This window comes from Gymnodraco acuticeps, unplaced genomic scaffold, assembly GCF_902827175.1.
Source record: "Gymnodraco acuticeps unplaced genomic scaffold, fGymAcu1.1, whole genome shotgun sequence".
Classification (NCBI taxonomy): Eukaryota; Metazoa; Chordata; class Actinopteri; order Perciformes; family Bathydraconidae; genus Gymnodraco; species Gymnodraco acuticeps.
Window position 1 is genome coordinate 618,777 of NW_022991578.1, and position 17,776 is coordinate 636,552.

The 17,776-nt window shown below is 44.6% G+C and overlaps 1 protein-coding gene across 1 annotated transcript in view; it reads left to right on the plus strand.

Moving 5' to 3' along the window:
- Positions 1-17,408, plus strand: part of LOC117533693 — a 37,478-nt gene extending 20,070 nt beyond the window's left edge. The window contains exons 2-10 of the mRNA XM_034197592.1: positions 12,849-13,011; positions 14,700-14,826; positions 14,973-15,213; positions 15,364-15,640; positions 15,989-16,166; positions 16,334-16,410; positions 16,514-16,694; positions 16,854-17,096; positions 17,233-17,408. Coding sequence (XP_034053483.1) covers positions 12,849-13,011; positions 14,700-14,826; positions 14,973-15,213; positions 15,364-15,640; positions 15,989-16,166; positions 16,334-16,410; positions 16,514-16,694; positions 16,854-17,096; positions 17,233-17,408 — 1,663 coding nt within the window. The remainder of the gene's footprint in view (positions 1-12,848; positions 13,012-14,699; positions 14,827-14,972; positions 15,214-15,363; positions 15,641-15,988; positions 16,167-16,333; positions 16,411-16,513; positions 16,695-16,853; positions 17,097-17,232) is intronic.
- The last annotated feature ends 368 nt before the right edge of the window (positions 17,409-17,776 follow it).

Consider the following 17,776-nt stretch of genomic DNA (forward strand, 5'->3'; position numbering starts at 1 on the left):
AAATCAGGCCCCATTGAGCCCAGCTTGCCCAGTGTGCAGAGAGCAGTCTGTTAACAGAATTAGTCTAGCCTCCAGTGAGGTGAGTGTAGAGGCGAGTCAAGGGGTTTGAGTGCAGAGCTGCAAAACAGAAAGTACAACACTTTGCCTGGACGACACTTTACATTCAAATACATTTGCATTTGTGTATCTGTTTGTATGAAGGTTTATGACACATAGCAACAGTAATCTCCAACAACAGTTGACCCTTCTTTGTGTTTGACTTTTTTTTTAAAAGAGTCTCAAGTTCCAGAAACACACTATGCTGAAATGGTTCGGGTCTTATCTGACTGATAGAACATTCTGCATCAGCCTTTATGACTCTGAGTCATCTTCTGCACCACTCCTGTTTGGGGTCCCACAGGGCTGAGTGTTAGGCGCCCTGTTATTAGGAAGCATGGCATCGCATCCCACTGCTTGGCAGATCAGATCTATGTGCCACTCAAAAAGAAGGAGGGTTACTCTATTAGCCACTCGGCTGGATTACTGTAATGCACTGTATATAAGGGGTTAGTGGGTTGCATTGCTCGTCCACAGATGGTGCAAAATGCAACACATTTCCCCCATTTAAGCTTCACTCCACTGGCAGCCACATACATATAGGATTCATTTAAAAAATATTTTATTTACTTTTAAATCCCTCAATGACCTGGTCCCACCCCACCTTTCTGAGCTGCTACACCCCTATTCACTTTATGCAGCCCCGTCCCTTTCCCCACTTCCAGTTCAAACGCTTGTCTCTTAGTTGTATTGTATTGCAGCATTGTAAACAATTAATTGTATTCAAGATTATCTACAGCTACACTGCGGTCATTGGATGGTTTTACAGTACCACATCCATTCTCGGTTAGCTACTGGCAGGATGACATATGAAAATGAACCAAAATCAAATATGAGGACTTTTTTAATAACTCTGTAGTGTCTTGTGTTGTATATTGTATTACATGCAGTTATATCTTCAGAACAGCACTGTGAGTTTGTTTGTGTCTCTCTCTGCATTGTTTCACAGGACAGTTTTTGTCATAAAGTGCTTTAAAGATGTTTAGAAATTCATCATAGGCCCTGTCAATATCGTCTCTCTCATATACTACCCTCCAATTCTGCTTTAGTAAATCATTCTTAAATGCAATTATGTTATCTTCAGTTCTCAATCTTTTGTTTTTAAAATGGCTGGCGACTTTCGGTTTCTTAGAACTGCAGTGATAGACAATAAAAACAGGTAAATGATCACTTGTGTCACTATATAATAGTCCGCCTACTGTATTGTTTTCCATAATGTTTGTGATTATGTTGTCTATTAATGTAGCAGAATGAGAAGTGATTCTACTAGGTCTGGTAATTGTAGGATACAAACCCATACTGTATAATGTATTGATTTAATTTCAAACCTTTATTTAATCAGATTGGTCCCATTGAGATCATAGATCTCGCAGCATATAGGTTCCACATGAAACATAAAACAATAAAGGACTTCATACATTATATTCACAGGATACATTTACATAGTTATAGACATTTACAAGTGCCCATAGTATCAACGAGCATTTCATTTAGCCTAGCTTTAAAAACATGCAGAGGAATGAGATTGCTCAGTTTCAATACTTGCTGAAGATTGTTCAAAGCAAGTGGAGCTGCACACATAAAAGCTGTCTGACCTAAGACAGTCCTTGCTCTTGGCACATCTAACAATACTACATCATGCGATCTCAGACAATAGCTGCTTGCAACTCTCTGTGTTATCAGAGAGCAGATACAATAAGGGAGTTTACCCAACAAAGCTTTATAAATAAACGTGGACCAATGACTGAGCCTCTTTACAGTAAGTGATGGCAAACCTGCCTTGGTATACAGGGTACAGTGATGAGTAAGTGCTTTACAATTTGAGACAAATCTCAGTGCGCTGTGATAGGCGGCATCCAGGCAATAAGCAGGTGCATTCATATACAACAAATCACCATAGTCCAGCACAGGTAAAAAGGTCACAGTGACTAGCCTTTTCCTGGCCTCAAGCGAGAAACAGGACTTGTTCCTGTAGAAGAAACCTAGCCTAACCCTCAGCTTTTTAAGCAGGTTATTTACATGAAGTTTAAAAGTGAGACAATCATCAAGCCAGATACCAAGGTATTTATAACAGGTAACCACTTCAAGTACTTGTCCTTGCATAGTAACAATATCTAAAACAGGCTCTGGTGTCTTTTTTCGCTTTTGAAAAGAGCATTACCTTGGTTTTATCAACATTTAAAAGAAGCTTAAGCTCAGAGAGCTGAGTCTGAATCATTTTAAAAACAGCCTGTAATTTAACACCAGCCGATATCATCCGCATAAAAATGTAAAGTAGCTTCATCCACATTTTCACCTAAACTGTAGATATAGATGGAGAATAAAAGTGGACCTAAAACAGAACCTTGAGGAACACCATTAGCAATGTTTAACCACTCAGAAGACAGCCCATCAAAGTGAACACATTGGGACCTTTCAGAGAGGTAGTTCACAAACCACCCACTGCATGGCTGGATATGCCAATACTGAGTAGCCTCTGCTTTAAGATGCGATGATCGACGGTGTCAAACGCTTTCGAAAGGTAAATAAATAGAGCTGCACAACTCTGCTTATTATCTAAAATACTCGTAATGTCATTCACCACTTTCATTGTGGCAGTGATGGTGCTATGTTGCTTTCTGAAGCCTGACTGATGTTTAGACAGGATATTATTGAAGTGTTCTGTAATTTTATGCTTATTTGGATTCAACAGGTCAATATTGTAATCCCCACAGATAAACATAATTTGTTGTAATGATTTAGTAAACATGTTTTCTACCCTATCTGTAAATGTGTCAATACAGGTTCCAGGAGCTCTGTATATACAACTCACAATAACATTTTTAGACTTTTCCATACAAATTTCTACTGTAACACATTCAAACAAATCGTCAACAGCTGTTCTCATGCTCTCCACCACCTTATAGTTCATTCCTTTATCCACATAGATTGCCACACCCCCTCCACTCTTATTCCTTCTGTTTGTATAATTCAGTTCGTAGCCATCCATCTCAAAGTCCACACCTTTCTCAGCACTGATCCAGGTCTCTGATATTGCTATGATGTTGAATGGGTTCTTAAACTGACTTAGATATTCTTTAATGTTGAGGAAGTTGGCATCCAGGCTTCTGCTATTGAAGTGGATCATTGATATGTTCTCTTCTGATTGACACGTTACATTGAATTGCTCTTCTGTGAAATAGTTGCAGCTGTTGTTGATATTGTTCAGTAAGTTGTTTACCGGATCAATGTCATTTTCCATGTCCTGTGCTTTATGCTCTGTATATGCAAAAGTTTCTAGTCTTGATGGAGATATGTGTATATTATCTGGAATTGTCATGGTAGTGTTTTATTTTTGTTACCTTGTCTGATTTGTTTCATTGGTATTTTTCCAGTTCCTCCAGGTCCCTGATGATTAACACTTTGGCTTGTTCTGGTGATCCGTTAAGCTTGATGAAGATTTTGAAGTTTGCAGTCCATGTTGATTGTATTTGTTGCTGTTTTCTCAGGAATCGGGCCTTTCTGGTGATCTCAGCATTTCTTTTAGTGAGGTGTTCATTCATATATACATCCGAGCCCTTAAGCCGTCTTCCCTGTTTCAGAAGTTCAGTTTTATGTTTTCTGTTGGCAAACCTTATTATTATTGCCGGTTTATCAGTTTTATTTCTCCGTGGTAGCGGGTGACAGGCCTCGATGTTTTCGCTGTCAATCTCTATTCCCTTGGAACTTCAGAAGCAGTAAATAAATATAAAAGATATAAGAATAAATTAACCCATATTCTGAGGATATGTAAAAAAGAATACTATAATAAAATATTAGAGAATAATAAGAATAATATGAAAGGTTTATGGAAAGTATTAAATAGTGTCATTAGAAATGGAGCAAAAAGCTCAGGTTACCCTGAGTTTTTTGTGGACAAAAATAATGTTATTAATAATACAGAAGATGTGGTTAATGGTTTTAATGAATTCTTTGTAAATGTGGGGCCGGATCTGGCAGAAAAAATTAAAACCGTAGAAACAACTAAAGGGGAAGATACGGACCTTTGGAATGAAAACAATATCTCTTTCTTCCGCACACCAGTCGAAGAAAAATAAATCATCGATACTGTGCGAAAATGTAAAAGCAAATCCTCGACCGATTGGAATAATATTGATATGATTATAGTAAAAAACATTATTGAAGAAATTGCAGAACACATATCTTTAACTTGTCTTTTCAATCTGGTAAATTCCCAAATAAAATGAAAATAGCAAAAGTTATACCATTATATACAATTGGGGATAAACACCATTACACAAATTACAGACCTGTTTCATTGCTCTCTCAGTTCTCATTCATAACACTCCGTTCGATGTCTCACTATGGGATGCGCCTCATCGCGGAGCAAACAGAAGCATCAATCTCATTACGCCAATCCTGATTGGCTGGTGATCTTGACGTCAGCGTCAGGGAATTCACCCCCTATAAGTAGCTTGCGCCACGACGCATGCGCCATTCAAAAACCTCTTCTCGCTTCAGAGCACATCTCTATAGTAGCCGGACAAGCTTAACGGTCCACAGACTGAACCCAAATATAACCATTTCGGTCGACGGGCGCTTTCCGGCTACTCCTTCTGCTTCGCAAGAAGACGGTAATACTAACGCCAGTTAGTATTAAAATCGACCTCGCCGTTCTTTCCCCGGAAAGTAAGGTAAGGTTTTGATTTTTCTCAAGCTAGCTACGCACCTGTTGCTAGCTAGCTTCCCCTTACTACCGACACCACGGTAGCGAGGACGCTTTTCTTTTTCTCTCTCACGGAGGAGAAAAGGATTAGAAGTATATTGACACACCAGTCAATATTCTTTGAGAACAAAGGACCCACACCGTCCCTTTTACTCCGGATTAAGGACGGGTTGGTAACACTTTTTCTCTCAACGACGTACCTGTTACGAGCGGGTCCTCTCCACGCCACGAGGCGAACAAGATGGACGCCTCTCCCCCTCACACCAGAGGAGTCAGGGACTCGGAGGCTCGGTCATGCGGCTGCGGGTTGAAGATAGCAGGCACAGACTCACACCAGGTCTGCTAGTCCTGCCTCGGGCTGGAACACGCCCAGGAGGCTATCGACAACCCCGGCTCGTGCGGGCATTGTGCCCTTTTCACCCGAAAGAGCCTCCACCGACGGCTAGCACACCAAGCTAGCTTGTTGGAACAGGACTCCCTCATGTCCACTGATTCGCCGTTTGGCAATCAAGACACGGGGGCGTCCACCGCAGAGACTGAGCCCCTCACTGTGTCGGTCTGGGGCTCACTAACAGCGGCAGCTGCGGAACCGGGATCCCACGCCGTGTCAGGCCGGGACCCGGTGGCGGCAAGAGACGCGGGAATGGAGCCCCACGCCTCACCAGGCGGGAGCTCCCGGCGAGACCTCACTATGGTCTCGCCGAGGCTAAGGCTCGGCCTAAGGCTCGGCCTGCTCCGCATACCGCCGATGGAACTGCTGGTGGCAGCCCACCTCCTACCGAGGATGGGCCCGTCACCAAGCAGGAACCCCACGCTGCCAGCGAAGGTGGACCGTTTCCAGTCGACCATGACTGAACGGTCCTACAGAGCCGCAGCGTTGTCCGCCAGGGCTCTGAACGTTTCCTCACTGCTAACCAAGCGGAGCTCTGTGAGGATATGTTGAGTAATCCTGGACCGGCCGTTCTGGATGAGTTTGCCGCGGTCACAGACATTTGTCTCCGTGTCCAACGCTGCGCCGTCCAGGCCACGGGCAAAACAATGGGGATCATGGTGGTGCAGGAAAGAGCTAGATGGCTCAACCTCACCAACCTCCCAGACCGGGAAAAGGAGGATGTGCTTGACATGCCCATCGTTCCCGAGGGGATTTTCGGCTCCGCTCTTGCCTCCATGCAGAGGAGATGCGAGTCGAAAAAGAAGGAGGACGAGGCCCTCCACCTCTGCCTCCCTCGAAGGGCCCAGCCGCTGCCTTCGCAGCGGCAGCCCTTCGTCCAAGCTGCTCCGAACCCTGCTCGGTTCAAAATACCGAAAACGCAGAGGTCGCAGTCCGCCCCGAGTCCCCAGCCCAGGCAGGGGACGAGGGCGAGCTGGCCTAGAAAATCTCCGGTTCCGGCTGCAGCCCAGGCGCAGGCAACCCAGAATTTCGGCCAGCAGTCGAGGAAGAAGAAGCGAGCGGCGTGACAGCCCCTCCTTCTCCCCTCTGTGACAGAGCTGGAAGTCTACGGTTCCCCAGCTCTAAATGTGTTCCCGCCGCCTCGAGAGATGCCTCAACACCATCCTCAAGTCCGCGTAAACACATGTCACACACTTATAGATTTTTCTGTCATAAAACATTTGCCGCTGACGCATCCAGGCTTCAGGCTGAGGGCGCAGCTCAAAAAAATGATAAGAAAAACAATACAACCAATAAACAGCCCGTCAACTGTTCCCCTTCTGAGAGTAGCTACGGCATCAAAAGGCGGATCAAAAGGCGGATTACAGGCGGGTCTGTGAAGGCACCACCGTCACGCGCATGCGCAGTGCCGGCTGGGGCTTTAAAGGCACCACCACCACGCGCATGCGCAGTGCCGGCTGGGGTTGTGAAGGCACCACCGTCATGCGCATGCGCAGTGTCGGTGGGGATTGTCGAAAAGGGGCACCACTGTGTTCAGACACTAGAGGGCCCCATAACACAACAAATAGAGACTCAGAGGGGAAGAGACGTGACATCTCCACTGGCTCTAAGGAGCATGCAGTGGAAGATGCTCACATCATCTGCTTGGGTTTTCAAGACAGTAACACGGGGCTACAGACTCCAATTCGCTGTCACCCCCCCTCGCTTCTCGGACATTCTGCATTCGCAGGCCCGAGGAGAGTCAGCCCATATTCTGGAGAGAGAGATTCTCTCTCTCCTAGAAAAGAGGGCTATATCTATTGTACCCGCCGAGCAGAGTCAGGGCGGCTTCTATTCCAAGTACTTCCTCGTTCCCAAACGGGGAGGGAACGGAATTCGGCCAATACTTGATTTGAGGGCTCTGAACAAATATCTAAAAAGATATAAGTTCAGAATGCTCACTCACACATCTCTGCTGCGGCTCGTACGACAAGACGACTGGTTTACATCAGTCGACCTGAAAGATGCGTATTTTCACATCCCAGTATATTACCCACACAGGAAATATCTCCATCCATCCATCCATCTTCTCCCGCTTATCCGTGATCGGGTCGCGGGGGTAGCAGTTCCAGCAGAGAGCCCCAAACTTTCTTTTCCCTGGCGACATCAACCAGCTCTGACTGGGGGATCCCAAGGCGCTCCCAGGCCAGCGAAGAGATATAATCCCTCCACCTGGTCCTAGGTCTACCCCTTGGTCTCTTCCCAGCTGGACGTGCCTGGAACACCTCCCTAGGGAGGCGCCCAGGTGGCATCCTAACTAGGTGCCCGAACCAACCTCAACTGGCTCCTTTCGACGCGAAGGAGGAGCGGCTCAACTCCGAGTCCCTCCCTGATGACCGAACTTCTCACCTTATCCCTAAGGGAGACACCAGCCACCCTGCGGAGAAAACCCATCTCGGCCGCTTGTATCCGCGATCTCGTTCTTTCGGTCATGACCCATCCTTCATGACCATAGGTGAGGGTAGGAACGAAAATGGCCCGGAAGACCGAGAGCTTTGCCTTCTGGCTCAGCTCCCTTTTCGTCACAACGGTGCGGTAAAGCGACTGCAGTACCGCTCCCGCTGCTCCGATTCTCCGGCCCATCTCACGCTCCATTGTTCCCTCACTCGAGAACAAGACCCCGAGATACTTGAACTCCTTCACTTGGGGTAAGGACTCATTCCCTACCTGGAGTGGACAGTCCATCGGTTTCCTGCTGAGAACCATGGCCTCAGATTTGGAGGTGCTGATCCTCATCCCAGCCGCTTCACACTCGGTTGCGAACCGATCCAGTGAGTGCTGAAGGTCGCAGACCGATGAAGCCATTAGAACCACATCATCTGCAAAAAGCAGTGGTGCAATCCTTAGTCCACCGAACTGCAGACCCCCTCCCCCATGACTACGCCTCGAAATCCGATCCATGTATATTACAAACAGGATTGGTGACAAAGCGCAGCCCTGGCGGAGGCCAACCCTCACCGGAAATGGGTCCGACTTACTGCCGAGGACCCGGACACAGCTCTCGCTTTGGGAGTACAGAGATTGGATGGCCCTGAGTAGAGACCCCCTCACCCCATACTCCCGCAGCACCTCCCACAGTAACTCCCTGGGAACTCGGTCATACGCCTTCTCCAAGTCTACAAAACACATGTAGACCGGATAAGCGTACTCCCAGGCCCCCTCCAGGATCCTTGCGAGAGTAAAAAGCTGATCCGTCGTTCCACGACCAGGACGGAATCCGCATTGTTCCTCCTCAATCTGAGGTTCGACAATCGGCCTGACCCTCCTTTCGAGTACCTTAGAGTAAACTTTCCCGGGGAGGCTGAGTAGTGTGATGCCTCTGTAATTGGCACACACCCTCTGATCCCCCTTTTTAAATAGGGGAACCACCACCCCGGTCTGCCACTCCTTCGGTACTGTTTCCGACTTCCACGCAACGTTGATGAGACGTGTCAACCATGACAGTCCCTCAACACCCAGAGCCTTCAGCATTTCCGGGCGGATCTCATCCACCCCCGGGGCTTTGCCACTGTGGAGTTGTTTGACGACCTCAGTGACCTCCCCCCGGGAGATTGGTGTTGATCCCCCGTCATACTCCAGCTCCAGGAAATATCTGAGATTCGCATTTCAGGGGATCTGTTATGAATACAGAGTACTCCCCTTCGGTCTGTCTCTCAGTCCAAGGGTGTTTGTACGATGTACGGAAGCCGCGATAGCCCCGTTAAGACAACAGGGTATTCGCCTGGCGACCTACCTGGACGACTGGCTGCTTCTCGCACAGTCGGAGCAGGAGGCTGTTACGCAGACAAATGTCCTCGTAAAGCACCTGCTCAACCTGGGTTTCATAATAAACACAGAGAAGAGCATGTTGTGCCCCGCGCAGACTATACTCTTCCTGGGTTTACACCTGAACTCGGTGCCCTTTTCAGCTCGCTTGTCAGCGGATAGAGTGAAAGCTTTCAGAGCTTGTCTCTCTCTTTTCCAGCTGCGCAAACATGTTCTCTTCAGATCATGCCTGCGATTGCTGGGGCTCATGGCGTCAGCCATCCTGGTCGTACGACTGGGACGCTTACACATGAGGGAGTTTCAGCGCTGGGTGGCCGCCCTAAAACTAAACCCCGCGCGCCATGGAGAGTGATGGTTACTGTGAAATGCGTAATGGCACTGCGCCACTGGCTGCACCCGACTTTTCTAGTACGAGGTGTGCCTATGGGTGCTGTCCTTTCACGGAAAGTGGTCACCACGGACGCATGTCTGACAGGTTGGGGAGGTATTTATGAAGGTCGCCCGGTGAGGGGTCTCTGGAGCAGAGACCTCCAGCGGGCGCACATAAATTACCTGGAGCTTTTAGCGGTGTTTCTCACCCTAAAACGCTTTCTGCCTTTCCTCAGGGGACATCACGTCCTTGTGAGGACAGACAATACGACCACAATATCGTATATTAACTGCCAAGGGGTTTTGCGTTCTCTCCAGTTACACACACTGGCGCGCAAACTGATCCTATGGAGCGGTAGACGTCTCCTCTCTCTGAGAGCGACGCACGTACCGGGAGTGATGAACCTCGGGGCAGATCTACTGTCCAGAGGTATACCACTTTATGCAGACTGGACTCTACATCCAAGGATTGTGAGCCAGCTGTGGGTGCGTTACGGCAGAGCCGCGGTGGATCTGTTCGCATCGAAAGACAACGCTCAGTGTCAGCTGTTCTTTTCGATGCGCGATCTAAATGCACCGTTAGGCGTGGATGCACTTGCGCACAATTGGCCCCCGGGCCTTCTGTACGCGTTCCCACCCCTGGCTCTGATACCCCCAACTCTGGCCAGAGTGAGAGAGCAACGCCACACACTTATCCTGATAGCTGCTGTGCGGTCAGCCATGGCAGCTCCCACTACGCAGGGACATACTGTCCCAACCGGGGGGGGGGCGATCTTTCACCCACACCCAGAGCGCTTGGCTCTATGGGCCTGGCCCGTGAGTGGTACAATCTGAATACAGTGTGACATGAAGCTGACCCTGGCAGCTGCCAAGCGAGCCAGTGGCACTCATGCACTATCTGTACAGTCTTCATGCACTCAGTTCGCCCCAGGGCAAACAGAGTGTGGTTGAAGCCTGACCCTGCCTTTATCTTAAGGCGGTTGGTTCAGGTACCACATTTGACATTGAGGCATCCTCCCCGCCACTGTATTCCTCCGGGGAACAGCGGCCGGATTTGCCGTGTCAAGCCCGTGCTTTACGCACGTACAGGGACAGATCAAGGGTGCTTTGTCATAATGACCAACCCCTTGTGTCCTGGGCTAACCCTTATAAGGGCAAGCCTGTTACTAAGCAACGGCTCTCCAACTGGTTTGTGGAAGCAATTGCTTTGGGGCTCATACGAGTCAGAGTTCGCAGGCACCCTTGGGTCCGCGAGCTCTTTCGACTCAGGGTCTGGCTGCATCCTGGACTCTGTCCAGGATGTCTCCCATCAAAGACATTGGTGCAGCGGCGAGCTGGTCCTCGCCGCTCACTTTTGTCCGCCTCTTAACAGGCTGGACGTTCTGCTCCCAGTGTAACTCAAGCAGTGCTGGGCACCTGGTTGAGTCAGAGCTCTACCTGTTAAGTTCTGGTTGGTTTGGTGATTTTCGAGATAAGCTCGTCTGACAATACGGGAGCTACAATTTCCCATAGTGAGACATCGAACGGAGTGTTATGAATGAGAACTATAGGTTACTTACGTAACCCCAGTTCTCAGAGTAACATGAAGTGAGATGTCTCACCAGACGGCCCTCCTTGCTATGGTGAAGCGAGAAGAGGTGCTTATTTTGAATGGCGCATGCGTCGTGGCGCAAGCTACTTATAGGGGGTGAATTCCCTGACGCTGACGTCAAGATCACCAGCCAATCAGGATTGGCGTAATGAGATTGATGCTTCTGTTTGCTCCGCGATGAGGCGCATCCCATAGTGAGACATCTCACTTCATGTTACTCTGAGAACTGGGGTTACGTAAGTAACCTATAGTTTTCCAAGATCCTTGAAAAGCTTTTTACAAAAATACTTGACAGTTTCATGGAAACACATCAGCTTTTGGACGACAGTCAATATGGATTCAGGAAAGATAGATCAACATCTATGGCACTAATGGAATTAAGTGAGGAAATAGCAAACTGCATGGACAATACAAAACAAGCAGGGGGAATATTTATAGACCTACAAAAAGCATTTGACACCATAGATCACAATATTTTACTGATAAAACTGGAACGGTATGGCATCAGAGGGGTGGGATTAGACTGGGTGAGAGATTATTTAAGCAACAGACAACAATGTGTTGAAATTGGTGAACATAAATCAGAATACATGAACATAACTTGTGGAGTATCTCGGGGGTCTGTGTTGGGTCCAAAGTTGTTCATAATATACATCAACGACATTTGCAGAGTATCAAATATATTGAAATTTATTTTATTTGCAGATGACACTAATATTTTTTGTTCCGGTGACAATTTGAAAGAGCTAATGGAAGTGATAACAGCAGAAATGATTAAAGTAAAACATTGGTTTGACACAAACAAATTATCATTAAATATAAGCAAAACAAAGATTATGTTATTTGGAAAACATAAAACAAATCCACAGATACAATTAATACTAGATAACACATAGAAAGAGTATATGAAATGAAGTTCCTTGGTGTGGTTTTAGAGCACAAAATCAGCTGGAAACCTCATATCACTCATGTAAAAGCAAAACTGGCTAAGACTATCGCAATATTGGGAAAAGCCAGATACATTCTGAACTATAACTCATTGTATACTCTATATAACACACTAATATTGCCATATCTGATTTACTGTGTGGAGATTTGGGGAAACACGTACAAAACCAACCTACAGCCGTTATGCACATTACAAAAAAGGGCTATAAGAGTTATCAATAATGTTGGATATCTTGAACACACTAATGAATTATTGAAGTCACACATATTGAAGTTCATTGATCTGGTTAAATTTAAAACGGCACAAATCATGTACAGAGCAAGACATAATCTACTTCCGAGGAAATTAAAAACATTGTTCGTAGACAGAGAGGGTGGGTATAATTTGAGAGGAAATCTACATTTTAAACAACTCAAGGTCAGAACAACTCTGAGAAGTATGAGTATAACAATCTGTGGGGTGATTTTATGGAATGGTTTGGAGCAGGAGTTAAAACAAAGCACAAGCATCATTCAGTTTAAAAGGATGTACAGAAACACTTTTTTGGAAAAATATGAGAATGAAGAAAGGTGATTGAAGATGAGAAATTATTGTATATGTATGTATGAATGTAAATGTAAGTAGGAATAACTTGCATAATGATTTAAAGGACAATCATTGATCAAGTAAGGGGTGGGAATTAATAAGCATTTGCTTCCTCCTACTCCCTTTCAGACACATATGATTTATTATTATTATTAATATGAAGACTTTTTTTGTTTTTTTGTTGAATATACAAATATTACCATGAATGTGGATAACTACTGTATTATAATAATACGGTATTCTGTTTTTCACATTTGTTTGTTATTTTTTAATCTGTTAATCCGAAATAAAGACTGAAAATGAAATGAAATATTTGTCTGTTAAACTGATGATACAGATGATCTGTTGTTCTCTTCAGCAGCTCAGAGAAAGCTAAACCAAGGAGCTGGTGGTGGGTTTGCAAAGGGCAAACCTCCCCTGACTACACCAATGAGAACATTGTGAAGCTCCAGTCTTACAGGATTTCAGACAGAACAGAACACTCCACCTCTACACACCCGACCTATCACGGTGTGAAGTTTGTGTGACGGTTGGACACAGGACAAACTGATCAGGAAAGCCAGCACATGGGAACAATGCACTTTAAAAACTGAAACAGTGACTTTAATAAATGCATCATGTCAACACATTTCAAAATAACTGTATTAGGCATATTTTAAGGGACCTATCATGCAAAATGCACCTTTGGACGTCTTTTATACATGAATATGTGTCCCCGGTGTTCCAGGGAACTCACCAAGTGTCAGAAAACACAACCCTCTCTATTTTCCTCCTTCGCCAAATCTCTAAAAAAGGGGCTGAAACGGATCTGAAAAAAACTGATCCAGATTTCAACACTTTCCTACGTCACAAAGAGACGTGCTCCGCTTATTGGTCAACTCTCCACCTATCAGGGGAATGAGCCACGGCCACGTGCATTGCCAAACCTCTCATTCGCATATAGGCTATCGGCAGGCTAAATCAACTCCAGTCACATCTGTGTTTTTGTCTGCTCTTGCCAGGATGTCTAAGCGAGTTAAACTTTGTGCTGTTGTTGGCTGCAAGACTCGAGAAGGGGGACTGCATGCAATGCCATCAATGGAAAAAGAAAATAATCTGTGGCTAGACTTCATTTTCAAGGGACATGTGCCAGAAGACCACGGCAGATTTCTGTTTGTGTGTTCCAAACATTTGACCACGGACATGTTTATGAACTTCTCTCAAGTCCAACACGGATATGCCTCCAAGCTAATGCTAAACCCGGGATCAATACCAACCATCCGGGAGCAGGCCAGTGAGGACACATCCAATTTTGAAGCTGTAAGTTTTTATTTAGCGGTGTTTTTCCTGATAAAGCTATCTCTAGCTTGTAGTATGTAGCATGTAGCATGTAGCTTCGCCGTATCAATGTCGCCTCAAACCCAAATAGTAATCGGTTAGGTGTTTATATGTTTTTATAACATTTTATATTGTACGCTCCGCAGTCTTTGCTTTGTCTTTTATTTTAATTATCAGGCATTTGCTAACATGTTCAGACATACTGCCGTAATGGCGATCTGTGTGAAGGCTGTAAAGCCACGCCCTAGCCGATAACACAAGTATTTATTCTCCTATTTATTAGTATTTTGTATCCTCTAAAATCATATTGAGTAAGTTATAATAACAAACGTAATCTTCTGTAGGTAAGTGCCGTTTTTTCCAGCGTTATATGTAAAAGCTTTTGTGATTGTAGTCTGTAAGAACGATCAGATCTGTAAGCTAAGCTACGCTACGCTAATGAGACATGCCGTTTTTTCCAGCGTTATATGTAAAAGCTTTTGTATGTTTACTTGTTTACGCACATGAATATAAATGGGGATGTGTTAGGATACAACACTGTGTGTATGTATGTGAGGGGACACACACACCATGAGTAAAACAGAACTAAAGCCCCGTTGGTCTGTTGTTGTTGACGAGGCCTTACCTAGCAACAGGCTAATTAGTGGCTAGCACTCATTACAGTCAGTCTACTGAGCTCAGCCCCTCTCCAACACATCATCTGTATTGAGTCAGAAACACAGCATGCACGTTACGGTTCAAAACTAACTCAGATTGGAAAAGGCTAAGCAAAGAGCTTTGCTAAATAGAGAGTTTTAACCCCCATCTTTTGGGATTTCAGACTATATTTATCCAAATAGTATTTTCTCATCCTGAATACTAAATTGAGATGATTTTGTTTTCTTCTTTACAGGCCAGCACCTCAGCTACCAGCAGATTACCTGTGATGACAGATTCTGCATGTCAGACTGACCCACCCAAGTACCGTACTGTTCGTACACAGCTATCCTCGAGGACTCTTGGTTCACATCGAAGTACAGGTTAGAAGCACGTTTTTCAAATGTTCTTTGGATACATCTTGACATTCTGATGTTGTAGCCTTTAATTTGTGTGCTTCTAATTGTTGTAAAATATGTTTGTTTTATCTTTTGTTTTGTTTTGAATGTCAAATACAATTATGTTACAGCTGTCCAGGCTAAAATTCCCTGCAGAAGCGTTGGTGTCGAAACACTTCCGTTGGAAGTGCCAGTGCCCTTTTTAACATCCACCCCCTTAAAGAGACCACCAAAGAGGCCCCGTGTGGATCTTGAAGAGGAATACGAAGATCCATTTGAGGGAAGCTCTTCTTTGGTGTTTTCCGAAGGCCAGGATGCAACTTATGATCCAGCAGAATCCATAACAAATGCTACAGAAACAACAGCCATGTCGTAAGTTACTGAAATATCACTATGTGTGAGTTTGTCTATGTATTGTATTTTTTGCTGTATATAATTCAAACATTGATAATAGGGAAACACCAAAGATCTCTAAAGCAACAATCTGTGTGATGGATCTTAACTTCTATTTTTTTGTTTTAGTGGTCAAGAACAAAACCCCCCCCAGACGATCAACACATACATCGTGTATGAGACCTGCCTCATGGAGCTTTTTGAATCACGTCCTGTGTGCAAGCGTGTGTGTGATGTACAAACCAGAAGGATCGGTACATTCATATCAGTGCAGCAGCTGTGCCCCCATTGTCAGTTTACAAGAAACTGGAATAGCCAGCCTGTTCTTGGGAGTACTCCAGTTGGAAACCTGCAGCTATCAGTTGCAACATATGTCAACAGAGCATCTTTCTACAAACTTTCAAAGGTAAATTAACTGCAGAAGATTGTTTTGCCAATGTTAGAAAATGCAAATGTAGTTGTTGAATACGATAGGACAAGGTAACAATAACAAGAGTGAGAAAAGGTGGGAATAGCGCACTGTTAGGTAACGACCCATGCTAATATGTAAAGATCTTTTGGGAGGGTGGTGTGGAGAAAGAGAAGAGAAGTGAAAGGGGCACTGTAGAGTAAGCACCCCTAATGACATGTTCAGCTCTTTCCCTGTTTAAAAAAAGGGCAGCTCATTTGCACTTTCCAGGTTCTCCTCATTGACACATCTACAGGTGATCTTTGAGATTAAAATGTATTCTTGCGGTTTTCTTTCAACCATTAGGTCTTCAAAGCAATGAATATGCAGCTATGCAAATACAACACCTTCCGAAGGCATGCCAGGATGTTCATTGAGCCAGCGATTGTTTCTTACTGGCAAAAATCACAGGAAGGCATGCTACAGAAGCTCCATGCAGAGGATAAAGTGATAGTTGGTGGTGATATGAGGGCTGACTCTCCAGGTATGTATTTTTTATATAATTCACATTTTACATTTCAGAAAGGGGTTTCACTATGTGTGATTTGTTCAATTAATGGTTCCTGAAAAACATATGCTAAACACTACAAGCAAAAATACAAATTCACCATCCACAGAGAAAAGTAATTACTGTAAAACATATTTTCACAGGCCACTCTGCAAAGTTCGGAAGCTATACTACGATGGACCTGAAGAACAACAAAGTCGTTGACCTCCAGTTGGTTCAGGTAAGTGGGGTGAAATGAAATATCAATGTTTTTTTCTTTAACACTGTTTGCACGTTATATTTAAAATGTGTGTATCAATGGTTATTTGTATGTGTCATAACAGAGCAATGAGGTTGGTGGAAGCTACCACATGGAGTTAGAGGGCCTGATAAGGAGTCTGGAGTTGTTAAAGGAACGTGGTGTGACTCTGGACTGTATTGTCACGGACAGACATCTGCAAATTCAGAAATTCCTAAGGGAAAGCAGCATCACCCAATTCTTTGATGTGTGGCACATAGAAAAAGGTATTTTTCTTTATGTTAATTTCCATGTAAAGAAATCGATTGTAAATACAATCATTATTTTATTTAGACACAAACCCGGCTTCCTACAATCACATTAGTATAATAATATTTTGAGTAAACTTGTATGTATATTAACTACATGTTAAATGTATTTATTAGGGATTTCTAAGCAACTGGAGAAGGCTGCAAAAAAGAAGGACTGCGAAAAACTTCGAGAGTGGGTGAAGAGTATAAGAAACCACATATACTGGACTGCAGCAACCTCCACCACCGGGCCTGAGAGAGTGGCCAAATGGACTTCCATCCTGAACCACGTGCAGGATATCCACTCTCATGATGACCCCCTGTTCCCCAAGTGCCTTCATCCACTGCGCATTGCGCAATACCAATGGATGGCTGCAGGTATGTTGTTCATAAACCATATTACATTACTCCTCTATAAATATTTGTAAGGGACAACTATTGAATACAGGATGTTGTCAGACACAATCTATAAAGCATGACAATTCAAATATGACTTTGATTTTCAAATTCTTAGGAACGCCGGCCTTTCACAAGCTGGAGACAATTCTCTCAACCAAGAGGATTTTGAAAGCTGTGGCCAAACTCAGCCCACACCACCAGACTTCATCTTTGGAGTCATTCCATGCTGTCATCCTGCGCTTTGCTCCAAAGAATGTTGTGTTTCCATTTCTTGGAATGTTGTGCAGGTAAAATAAACCATAGTTACTTACTAATTAGTGACAATTTGTACATCCTTTGCTATTATTTACATTTTTTTCCCTCATGGCGGAAATGAAAGACTACCTGGCAGCCCTGCACTACAATGAAAACGCTGAGCGTGCACAAGCCACTACATCCACTGGAAACCCTCTATATAAACTGCAGTTCCCAAAGGCCAGGAAGGGAGAATGCAGAGCAAAACCAGTAAAGACTGACCCCACATTCCGTAAGTGTTTAAAATATTTATTATACAACTATTTACAAATATAAAATAAAAAAATTAGAAAGAACTTTCAGTTTTTTACATGCATATCTAAACCACATTTTTTGTTGTGCTTTTTTTAACATTGCACAGGCTA